The sequence below is a fragment of the Carassius gibelio genome, chromosome A5, assembly GCF_023724105.1.
Source record: "Carassius gibelio isolate Cgi1373 ecotype wild population from Czech Republic chromosome A5, carGib1.2-hapl.c, whole genome shotgun sequence".
Lineage (NCBI taxonomy): Eukaryota > Metazoa > Chordata > Actinopteri > Cypriniformes > Cyprinidae > Carassius > Carassius gibelio.
The window spans coordinates 30125239-30138588 of record NC_068375.1 but is presented as its reverse complement, the minus strand read 5'-3'; the positions used below and the strand labels follow the sequence as shown (position 1 = coordinate 30138588).

The following is a 13350-nucleotide window of genomic DNA, read 5'->3' as shown; positions in this document are numbered from 1 at the left end:
CGATTTATCTCCAGTTATCACGATTAAAAGATCTAGCATCTGTCAAATCATCTCAGAGGTACAGTATTAAGCAAAGCTACATTGCTTCACTTGCCTAATCATAACATTTGAATGACTTGGAAGGAAACACGGTAGTGAACTAGGAAATCTGGTCCACAATTGGACCAGATTGTTTCTTACCCTTTTGGAGGGGTTTTCTCTAGCCAGCCAACTTTAACAATCTGACGGAAATCCTCTGAGAAATCCGGAAAGTCTGTACATTGGATATCAATACTCTCCTCACTAACATAAACAAATTAATATTATTAGAAACAACAGAATATTCTTTTCCACTGAATTGGCTTATGCAGGCACAAACTCTGAAATAATTATCCACATAACAGTATTTTTTCATGCACACCATTCTCTCAAAATTACTGTCTCTTTTTTATCCTCTTCAACTTTCATGTTGTAAAAACACTTCTGCATGTCTCACAATAGATCCTCCTGCTGGAAAACATTTAACAATACAACTGTTGATGAAAATGATCAATAAATACACCATTGTTCAAAGGTTTGGGGTCAGTAGAGAAATCCATATTTTTAATCAGCAAGAATGCATTAAACTGTTTGAAAGTGACATTTAGAATGTTAAAAAATATTTCTTTTTCAAAAAAAAATGTTTTAACCTGTTAACCCCGCACCTGGACGCCGGTGCACTGAACGCTCATTGTAATAAAAATAAAAATAATAAAATAAACATAACTGATAATAAAATTTTATATTTCTTGAGCACCAAATAAGCATTTTAGTAATCAGCCAACACAATATTGGAGTTTTGCCATTGCAGAAATAAATACATTTTTAAATACATAAACATAGTTAACAGTCGTATTATTACATTATTAATATTTCAAAATTTTGATGTTTTTACTCTTTTTGTAATCAAATATAAGCAGCCCTGATGAGCATGAGATACATTTTTCCTTACTGACTCCAAACTTTTTGAACAGTAGTATATTTTCAGCAAAAACTCAGTGGCAGAACAGAATATTTATCAAAGAACTACACATGAACTAAAAATGAAGTACTGTACATTTCAGTTTAAAGGCAAAGAAGCCAGTGTAAATGTTACATTTTCACAAACATATAGGCCTAGCAAAACAACTAATTGCTGTCATAAAGACACCATATACACACTCACAGACACACAGTTTACCTTTAAAGCATGTTCTGGGATTTTGTTGTGTGTGCCTGTGAAGAAAGCCAAAGACGTGAATAAATTAATTATCAAAGTGAGTGTATCAAACAATAAAAACAAAATAGCAAACCATTTATATCTGTGATCTTTTTAATATTTATTTTTATTTATGTTTTATATTAAACTCTACCGTACAGTTGAGCTGTCAGTCCATGGTATAATTTGATTTACATTCAGATAGTTATTTCTATTAGTTTTTTTTCCAATAATAAACATTACTTTAACTTTATTAGTATATTGGATACATTTCATAAGTTTACAAAAAAAAAACTATATTTAAGCATCTCAATAATATATATAGACATATTCCAATATATATGTTACATGATGTCCTGATGTCCACATGATGTCCTCTACAGACATATCAACCGTACAGTAACACATGATTTTAGATACTTATGGTACTTGGTTGCTTGTTTGACCCTATTATCTGATGACTGACAAGCACCCTTCTGCGTAACTGACTGAAGTTTGGGAACTTAACAAACTTACAGTTTACAAACTGCTGCTGTCATTATAAAAAAGGGAAATTCCCAAACACCCCATGGCAACAGCAGGCACAGAGATGGGGCAGTACAGCTATAGAAAGATTGCTCTCACATCTCTTCCTTTTGATAGATTAATTCCCAATCAAAGTTACCTCAAATGTAAGGTAGATATATCAGTTAAATAGTTTTAAGAGCTATTGATTAAATTTCTTACATGCACTTGCACACACAAAGGGTATCCTTTCTCAAAACAATGTATCTTATTGAAAATTCAAGGGTTATGTCCAATAATCATCCTCATTACCTTGACCACTGTTAGTGCTATCGGTTAAGACTGTGCTACCATTTAAGATGTTATTAACAGAGAAAAGAAGATCATGAAGTTACCTGAGTGCATCCAAATCGGTGCTACCCAAGCCCTTCTGTATTACAAGGCATATATTAAAAACACGCACGCACACGCACACATACATAAGGAAGTTTATGACTAAACCAAACGATTCCTGCAATTTCTTAGATAACTAAATAACAAACAAAAAAAATTCCAAGCGTCATGTGCTAGAAAACCAGTAATCTCAACATTTGCTGGGCAATCCTTTACTTTTAGAAACTGGAGGACGCAAGCTTATAAATTTAGATCTACAAAGTCAGAAGCCAGTTCCAAAATCTCGACAGTTTTGATCAGCTTGATTAATCTGATCAAGGTATGAACGCATCTGTAGCACCTGCAGTTTAACACCATATAGCAGGGGTTGTTACAGGAATTTTGTAGAGTTTAATACGGCGTTATGAACAAGTTAGATATTTACTACAGTCCTAACAGTTTACAGTGACGAACATGTTTTTTTCAAGTATGAAAAGATTTCCATTTGTATCGGCTGATGTAGTTTTTCGAGTGTTTTTGTGCGTTGTCATGTTATCCAGATGTGGTTAATAACTCCAAGACATGCAGAAGTTCCCCTAACCACATAACATAGAGCGCATGCGCAGTAGCGCAGCAAGCGATTGGGTGAGGACTGCGCGCGAACAACAAAACGTTTGTTAAAATCCCCTTTTTTTACCGCATTCAGGTTGGAGACTGGAGGCTGTAGACTGATAGATACATATGCCGTTAAATGAAAGTCCCTAAAAAATAAACGCAAATATGCCGAGCAATAAAGTTGAAGAAATCACGGACAAGTTAGAGAGGTATGTAACCAAATAATCGCATTTGTGCTGCTGACAGTTTTTATTAATAACCCTTTGAACTTTGATTCCGACATAAAACTCTCATTGCGTGTAGAGAACAAGTGTGTTTTTTTTTCTATTGCAGCTGTCTGTCTATAGACACAAAGAAGATGGACAAATACAACAGGTAAAAAAAAAATATGCAGATTATTCTCAGGTTACAGTGTAACCCGCCGGGATATGTATTTTACTGTCATTAACTTAATGGCATGCATGGTACTTTTAAATACCTCGCTCACAATAACAACATTTGTTTTTAACGTAGCCGTAAATATTTAATACTTTTTCAGAATGCTTTTGTACATTTTCATCTTTTAGTGGGAATTAGCCCTGGATCGATCCTGAATTTTCAATACTTTGACGTTATTGAGGTATATTGATGTTGTATCGATCCTCAAATTAAAATATATTTCATAAAGTGCATTTTAACCATTAATTTTATTGAGTGGGAAAATAGACTATATTAGCGAATAACTTATAGGATAGAAGTAGGATAGAACTTTCTCCTGCTCATCGGAACATACGCAAAAGCGAAAGACGTAACAAAACAGACAGCTGCTGACGCTTAGCTCTCAGTGTGTGTTCAAACAGGGCTTCAGAAGCATCAGTAGATCTTGTTGTCTGCGACCAGCATTTTGGAAATCAGCTTAGGCCAGATCAATGCGTATCAAATGACAGAGAAGCAATAAGGAGTCATTTCACAATAAACTATATATATATATATACTGAGAAGCAAATCAGCATATTAGAATGATTTCTGAAGGATCATGTGACGCATGAAGATTGGAGATGATGCTGAAAATTCAGCTTTGATAACAGATGCATTTTAAATGACATTTTTCAAATATATTAAAATAGAAAATAGTTATTTTGAGTTGTTATATTTGACAAAATGTATGTTTTGTTTTTTTTTTTTCAAAAAAGTTCTGCCTTCATTAGCATGGTTAGACACTTCTTTCAAAAACATAAAATATTAATTTGCTGAGTCTGACCCGAAACTTTTGAACAGTAAGCTATAGTGTACGTTATATTTATTTTAATTAGGCTTTACAAGTTAAATTTTTTAAAATGGTAGTTAAAAGTTAATTTGTGTTATGTTCTGTAATTGCTGTTAATAAATCTATCCTTAAACAAAAGTGCTGAAGTGCTTCACCTTTAGGGCTACAATAGCCTGCCAGCTTTTACAAAAATTGACCATGCTTTTACTACTGTACTAAGGATGCACCAGTTGACCGGCCATAAATCGGAACCGGACGGTTTTTGGTCTTTTTTTTTCGGCCTAATTTTCCGGAAGTGCGCCCGCATGCACAGACTTCGTTGTAATCTTTCGCTATGTCATTTGTGTGAAGTATTTTGAAATCTGTGCACAGGACACCGGCAGCCGTTCAGCACTGGAAGCGCAGAGCTACATGTCTGAGGCACAGATAGTAGGAAGCGATCAGCCGTTGGTGTACTGGCGCAAAAATAAGAACCTTTCCTGCTCACTGAAGCTGCGCGAGCGTCCTGTACCTGTCCGTGCCCTGTGAAGGGATGTTCAGCTCAGCTTCTCGCGTGTTGGATGAGAAACGAAACGCTTATTATTTTTTTTATTATTATTATTTTTTTGGTAAATTAGAACTGGCATATACGTTTGAAAAGCCAGACGTAAACGTCAGTTCTTCATAGGATTATTTTTATTTTACCTTAAAATTACATTTAACGATTTACTTAATTTGATTTAAAAATCAACTGCTATAGCACAATGAAACAAAAGTGGTTTATTCATCCAATAAAAAAAGTAGGGTAATGATAGTTATAAATTTTTCATTGGCTCATTTAAAAAAAATATAGCTATGTGAATCATTACCCTAATTTTTTTTTATTGGATGAATGAAACACTTTGCATCTTTGTTTTATTCGCACCAACATTGTTTGATTTTAACATTTTGGAATAATGTATTTATATAGCATACTTATTAAATTTTACTGGTAAAGACCTGTTTTTTTTTAAATTCAAATTTAAAACTAAAAAATACTGAATTCTGATTAGTGTGACGATTGTGTTGAGTGGATTATAGAACTATGGAGTTATTGCCTTTAATTTCACATCAGTTAATCTTTTAACACAAGGCTATGTAGTTTCAACCCAATTCAAATACAAAAGCTAAATGCTGTTGTCTGTACCATCTATGTTTTTGTATTAAATGTAATCTGCTTATTGTGCAGATACTGCCGTTAATTTCAGATGGTTAAGGTTATTGTTTTCAATAGCCAAAAGCCAGTTTTGCCTATAAGCATCTTGTTTATGCACATTTTCCTTCTTTCTTGTTTGTTGCTTAAAAAGAAAAAAAAATCGGAATCGGACAGTTTGCTTGTAAAAAAATCAGTATCGGGATCTGCCATGAAAAATCATGGTCGTGCATCCCTAACAGTAACCACAGTTTACCACAGTATTTATAGTAAACCTGCAGTAACCACAAATTTACCACTAAAGGGATATTATTTTAACCATTATTTTTGTAGCAAAAACCATGCTAATAATAATTTAATTTAGTACTTATGTAACACCGTGGTTATTTTTCAAGATATAACCTCAAAAGTACATATTGTAGCCTACCTCAATATCTACCCTTAATTAAGCATGCATTTTTTTTTTTTTTACATTTTACGTCTGACAGTGTAAACAAAAAAAAGGCTATGAAATGTATATATATATATATATATATATATATATATATATATATGAAATGTATATATATATTTATATATATACTTTTAATAATTTAAAAGATCAATTTAGTTTAGATGTATGGAGGTGTTGGTATCGATGATACTGGGATTGAAAATTAAATAAGGGGTAAATCACCTACGTTTTATTCTTTTTATTTTTTAGTCTAGTGAAAATATCTCATAAAATGTTTGCTCAAAGTTTTGGCTACAGAAAATAATTATATATTTCATCCTTAATTGTTATAATAAAAAGATACACTTCAAAGACAATAGCAGGATATGTTGTTACCAGGGGTGTACATAAGTTTTTCGGTCTGGTTCTCATATGAGCAGCTGGAGATTTGGTTTGGTACTCACACTGCAGATAGCTTGACTTATTAACTGTAACTATAAAAATAAAATAATTATTAATAGACGTAATAGTAATAAAATAAATTGAGTATAAAAAAATATAGTTATTTTATAGTGCACTTAAAAATACAATGCTGTTCTTAACTTTTTTTTCCTATTTTTAATGAATTTTCATCATTTTCAAACCTAAAATCAGCAAGCTTTATTTCGGCATGTATGTACATTGCCTAGATTTAAGCTTTCGGTTTGAGTGGAAATACAATATTACAGTTTGTTGATCTAAAACAATGATTGTGCATTAACAGCTGTCAACCATGTGGGTATGAAAATGAGCGCTTTGAACATATTTACACAGCAAATCTTTTATTTTGGTCACACCTCTCTTAAATGCATCCTGGCTGTTACATTATTTGGGGTAGGCTACAACAATAGCATTTATTGTAAAAAATTTTTAGCAAAGTGATTATGAATCTGCTAAAATGCATGAGCTAATACAAAAATATTGTTTAGCCAATAAATATTGTATTTAATGAAATGTGTAAATTTAAATTAAAACACATCTGACTACTTGCCCTGACCTGATGTAAAAAACAACAACAACAAAAACACACAAACATTTTTTCTACAACATCTGGTTGTTGGGAAAAAAAGATTAATGTCTGTTTACACATGTATAGTTAATCTACTTTGAGTTTGACCAAAAACAAAAGTGTTTTAATGTGGTTTAACTGATATTAGTATGTGGGTGTAATTTTTGTTGTTGTTCCTTTGTAACCGTTTTGATTATTTTTGCAGGTATCAACAGGAAGGGAAGGAGGCTGTCAAGCGTGATGATCTGCCTCACGCCCTTAAGCTGTTTCAACTGGCTTACCAGCTGCAGCCGAGTGACAAGCTGAAGAAACGGATCCAGGCCATAGAGGATCGCATTCAGAGAGATGTGGAGGAAGATGAGGAAGAGGATGAATTTGTGGATGTGAATGATAGTGGATTGAAGCTTTATAAAGTGCTTTACAATCAATTGTATGACTATCAGAAAGAGGGTGTGGCATTCCTGTACAGTCTCCACCGCGACGGAAGGAAAGGAGGAATCCTGGCTGACGACATGGGCCTTGGCAAGACCATTCAGGTCATTTCATTTTTGTCAGGAATGTATGATGCAGAGTTGGCCAATCATACCCTGTTAGTCATGCCTACCTCACTCATACAGAACTGGGTACGTGAGTTCAAGAAGTGGTCTCCTGGCATTAGGGTGAAAGTGTTTCACGGTACCAACAAAGCTGAGCGGAACAGGAACCTGGAGCAAATCCAGCGCAGAGGAGGAGTCATCATTACCACCTACCAGATGCTCATCAACAACTATGAGCAGCTTGCATCATATGATCAATGTAAGTTCGAATGGGACTATGTCATCCTGGACGAGGCCCATAAAATCAAAACCCCATCCACTAAAACTGCTAAAAGCGTTCGTGCCATCCCCGCACAACACCGTGTGCTACTTACGGGCACTCCAGTTCAGAATAACCTACAAGAGATGTGGGCTCTGTATGAATTTGCTTGCCAGGGGTCGCTTCTGGGAACCTACAAAACATTCAAAACAGAGTATGAGAATCCCATCACACGTGCAAGGGAGAAAGACGCCACTCCAGAAGAGAAAGCTCTTGGACTGAAGATTTCCCAGAACTTGATTGACATCATCAAACCTTATTTTCTCAGGCGGACCAAAGCAGATGTTCAGCACAAAAAGGATAAACGTGAAGAAGGCTATGAAGACGAGGTAGATCAAGAGAACCAATGTCCAAATGCTGGCAAAGGCATTGAAATGCCATCGTTAACACGAAAGAACGATCTCATCGTGTGGACGTACCTCAACTCGATTCAGGAGAACATTTATAAACAGTTCACCTCACTGGACCATATTAAGGAGTTGCGGACGACTAACAGATCGCCACTGTCTGAGCTTGTGGAGTTAAAAAAGATCTGTGACCATCCCAGGCTCCTGTCTAATCGAGCTGTGACTCAACTAGGCCTGGAGCAAAGTTCTGCCTCTATCCATCCATCCGACCTCTCAGATGAGACTTTGGTTGCAGAGTCAGGGAAGCTGCAGTTTCTCGTATCTCTAATGGAATGTCTCCGTGAAGAGGGCCATCGGACCCTGATCTTCTCCCAGTCAAGGAAGATGTTAGATATCATAGCGCATGTCCTGCTTAAAAGAAACTTTCAGATTCTGCGCTTGGATGGCACAGTGACGAAACTGGCAGAAAGGGAGAAGCGTATCAAGTTGTTCCAGACAAAGAAACGCTACACAATCTTTCTTCTCACCACTCAGGTTGGTGGAGTCGGCGTCACGTTAACCGCAGCAAACCGTGTCGTGATCTTTGACCCCAGCTGGAACCCTGCAACAGATGCTCAGGCTGTGGACCGTGCCTACCGAATTGGCCAATCCAAAAATGTCATCATCTATAGACTCATCACCTGTGGCACTGTGGAGGAGAAAATCTACCGCAGACAGGTAAAAATAAAAAAACTTTGAACCACATTGAAAAGGATGTACAAAAACTACAAACTAATCAGGGCTTGAATTTCGGCACGGGATCGCACATTATTCTACTTATTCCCACAGTTTCTGCACTTGTTATGGGGGTAATTCCCAAAAATATTTCAGCATGAAAGTCTCTCAGGACAAATGGCGGAATGTATCATTTGCACTTTGTTTTTGAGTCTTACAATTCAAAACATTTAAGTGCTCAATACAGTACTTGCACACTCTCCGTATGACCCTTTTCTGTGAGCTCACACCCAAAGCATACACACACAGACACACGTCAAATGCCCATCTTAATGAGTATTTATGTAAACAGTCGATTTATACTAAACACTGTCGTTAAATAGGCTATTAAGTTAATGTAAAGAGAAACAAAACGTATGGGTAACAGATCCATGCATGAGGTCTTAAAGAAACAGCAAGCTAAATAAGCCTGCTGTCACTAAAATGTATTCATACATTGAAGACTAAATTATGTTATTTTAAAGTTAAATAAATTATTCAGTTTATGGTGTATTTCTGTACCTGAGTATTATACATATGCAAACATAAAGCATAGTTAATTTTAGTTGTATCTAGTTATTTTGTTTTTGCCATTGCTTGTCATTTATCTATTCTTATTTTATTACTCTTTTTTTTACTTTTCTTTTTTCTAGTTAAAATAAATTCAGTTCAGAGTTTGAAATCAAAGTTCTTTTTAAGTATCTTCCTTACAAAACAAATATGAATCAAACACTATAAATTGTGAAACACAAATACACTGGGTGACAAAATATTTAGGTTGGATGATTGTAGTTTAAAAAATATGTCTAAAAAATAACCTAACTCCCTCCTCATATTAAAAAATTCCCCCCATAAGAGCCACCTAAAGGGGGAATTACCCACCATTTGCCAAAATGAAATTCAGGCCATGCTAATAACAAGCAATGCTTTATGTTTCCAAATGAATGTTTTTGCCAGTATATGCCAAAATATTAACTATTAAAACTGTTAATTAACATTTTGTATTTAGTCAGTTGTGATTCTGTCAGTCCATTTTACATTCGCACTTTTGCTTTTTAGAACACAATTACTTTGGATATAATAATACATTTAAAAATTTCATTTATATTTATTATTTCTGTTATTAAAACAAAATCAAGACAGACATATTGTTTTTGTAATAGTACTGTTGATCTGACTGTTGAATTATATTAATTAATTATTTTCTAGTTGTTTTTGTTATAGTTGTAATTATTTTTATTTCATCCTATATCTGCAGGTGTTTAAAGAGTCTCTCATCCGGCAGTCAACCGGCGATAAAAAGAACCCTTTCCGTTACTTTAGTAAGCAGGAGCTGCATGAACTGTTTAATCTCGAAGACACACGCTCGTCCACCACTCAGCAGCAGCTTCAGGCAATGCACGCACACCACCGCCGCTCTGACACAAGCCTGGACCAGCACATCGCTCGCCTTCAGACCATGGAGATGTGTGGCATCTCTGATCATGACCTCATGTTCACTAAAGAGGTGGCAGCTAATGAAGATGACCCAGAGGATGAAGAGTCACATAAGTACATACAAACACGTGTCCAGAAAGCACAAGAGCTCATGCAGGTGGAATCAGAACTGCATTGCCAGTTCAAGGACAACGTGGCCCAGAACATCGAACCTGCTCAAACAGGGCAACTGAAATCTGCTAGAAGAGACTTCCCAGCCCCTCCATGTATCAAAAACAAGCTGGTGACAGTGGATGTGACATATGACTTCTTTGATGAGCCAGAAATAGAGGAAGATGAGCAGAACTTTCCAAAAGTTGAGGATGCAGAGATGGAAAATGTTAGTGAAGAAGAACAAATTGTAGATAAAGAAGACCAAGTGAAAACTGAGTCGCCTTGGTCTGGTGGAGAAAGAAACGTGCAAGTTAGTCCTGCTGCTGACAAGCTAGCTGATACTGTCATCACGCTGGATGACAGTTTAGATGAGGAGGATGTGTTGTATGATAATGGAGCATCAGAGAAACGAAAATCTGTTCACGACATGCCAAGTACTTCTTGCCATTTTCCAAAGTTGGAAGAGCTTTCGATAGCATCTGATGCTGTTGATAACCAAGAGGTCCAGGTGGACAAGCCCAATTCAATGATTTTTTCGTCACCTCAATCTCCACATGATGCCACAGCGGGAGAGTCTTTTAAAGCAGATGTGGAAATGCTTCAGGGAAACTTGCAGCTAGAGGACAGTGCAAATATGTTCTCTGTTGAAGAAGAGGAAGGATGTGATGTGGATGAATCACTAGCAGAGGAAAGTCCTGAGTTTCAGCTTCAGATGGATGTCAGTGGAGAAAGGCTGGAAGAAGCAAGCATCCATGAAAGCAGCAGACATTATGGTAAACCAAACAATGGTGAAATCAGTAAATGCAACGACAGTGAGATCTTCAATCCTAGCATTTGTGAAGTCAGCAAGCATGAATCTCTTCTGACAATCCGTTCTACTCCGGATACACCTTCGGAAGACTCATTTGTGCATTCAGTTCGGAATAGGAAAAGGCAGATAATTTCTGATACTGATGAAGAAGAGGAGGATTCAGAAAAGCCATGTATAACAGGCAGCCCATTGGCTGATGGTCTCAACAGGCTGGGTTGTTTAACACCAAAATCCACTTTGACTGATAGTAGCCGACTCTGGCACAGCCTGAACACTTCTGTGGCATCAAGAAGGTCCTTCATAGTGTCCATGCTGGAGAATGACTCTGATGAGGAGTCAGAAGAGCCCAGTGAAAATAAAACCAAATCCTATGAGACCTCTGAAGCCAGTAAAACTCATGCAGATGACTCCGTGGTGGAAGATGATGAGCAGAGTGGAGGCAAAACCAAATCCTATGAGGCCTCTGAAGCCAGTGAATCTCATGCAGATGACTCCGTGGTGGAAGATGATGAGCAGAGTGGAGGCAAAACCAAATCCTATGAGGCCTCTGAAGCCAGTGAATCTCATGCAGATGACTACATGATGGAAGATGAGGAGCCCAGTGGAGGCAAAACCAAATCCTATGAGGCCTCTGAAGCCAGTGAAACTCATGCAGATAACCCCGTGGTGGAAGAGGAGGAGCCCAGTGTAGGCAAAACCAAATCCTTTGAGGCCTCTGAAGCCAGTGAAACTCATGCAGATGACTCCGTGATGGAGGAGGAGGAGGACAGTGGAGGCAAAACCAAATCCTATGAGGCCTCTGAAGCCAGTGAAACTCATGCAGATGACTCCGTGGTGGAAGAGGAGGAGCCCAGTGTAGGCAAAAACAAATCCTTTGAGGCCTCTGAAGCCAGTGAAACTCATGCAGATGACTCCGTGGTGGAAGATGATGAGCAGAGTGGAGGCAAAACCAAATCCTATGAGACCTCTGAAGCCAGTGAAACTCATGCAGATGACTCCGTGGTGGAAGATGAGGAGCCCAGTGGAGGCAAAACCAAATACTATGAGACCTCTGAAGCCAGTGAAACTCATGCAGATGACTCCGTGATGGAGGAGGAGGAGAACAGTGGAGGCAAAACCAAATCCTATGAGGCCTCTGAAGCCAGTGAAACTCATGCAGATGACTCCGTGATGGAGGAGGAGGAGGACAGTGGAGGCAAAACCAAATCCTATGAGGCCTCTGAAGCCAGTGAAACTCATGCAGATGACTCCATGATGGAGGAGGAGGAGGACAGTGGAGGCAAAACCAAATCCTTTGAGGCCTCTGAAGCCAGTGAAACTCATGCAGATGACTCCATGGTGGAAGATGAGGAGCAGAGTGGAGGCAAATCCAAATACTATGAGACCTCTGAAGCCAGTGAAACTCATGCAGATGAATCAGCAATGGGTGAAGAGGAACCCAATGGAGATAAAACCAAATCCATTCAAATATCTGAAGCCAGGGAATCACAAACTGATGAGTTGGTGGTGGAAGAAGAGGAACCCAGTCAAGAGACTTTAAACTCAGAGGAGTCCGAAGTTCATGAAGAGCTTGAAGAGATAGAAGAAAGTGTAGATTCAGGAAGATACCAGGAGGAAGAAGAATGGCACAGCGCCCTGTTTGAATCCACTGTTGAATTTGAACAAGACTCCAATGAAATGATAGACCAGTGTGCCCCTAAAACATTCCCTCCGTTAACACACATTCTTCCTGTTAGTTCCACAAGCAGTGATGTGACTACTTCTAAACCCTCTGAGAACACGTATGAGATGCTGGTCCTCTCTGGGAAACAGTGTTTGGCAGAAGGGAGGAAGCAAGAGGCTCTGGATTTCTTTTTAAAGGCCATAGACATTAATATTGGTGATGCTGAGATCCAGCTATTGATTATCCATTTGTACAGGCAACTTAGACAATAGGGAAATTAAAACATGCAGCTATTAAAAGATTCCTCTGAATGTTATTTTTTACTTAGATTTGTATGTTTCTTTGGTTTCAAATGATCATATTCTTATACAGTATGTACAATAATAAAAAAATAAAAAAAACATTTTCAGAGGTTTCATAGCTTGTTTCATGGATTATTTTTCTTTGTTCCAGATTTTAAAATTACATTTTAAATAGTATTTCTTGAATTTCAAATCTTAGCTGTTCAAATTTTCCCCGTGAACTTTATTTTCTGTGGTAACTGACCCTGTGTCACAGATGTAGTATATGTATGTAGTATATAATACTTTGTTTTATTGAAGGCTAGAACTAAATTCAAAGACAATTCCATCAAGCAAAGGATACATGAGCTGGTAAAGACAATGTATTGGTTTATTCCGAGGCATGTAATTATGGCTTGATGCTAATGAAGTGTTCAGGTAAGTA

At 37.2% G+C, this 13350-nt stretch overlaps 1 protein-coding gene across 1 annotated transcript; it reads left to right on the top strand.

Moving 5' to 3' along the window:
• The first annotated feature begins 2787 nt into the window (after positions 1-2787).
• LOC128011463 (DNA excision repair protein ERCC-6-like) lies at positions 2788-13027 on the top strand. Its single transcript, XM_052593912.1, has 4 exons — positions 2788-2916; positions 3041-3082; positions 6811-8524; positions 9819-13027. The coding sequence occupies exons 1-4, from the start codon at positions 2873-2875 to the stop codon at positions 12894-12896; spliced, it is 4878 nt and encodes a 1625-aa protein (XP_052449872.1). The 5' UTR covers positions 2788-2872; the 3' UTR covers positions 12897-13027.
• Positions 13028-13350: the final 323 nt, after the last annotated feature.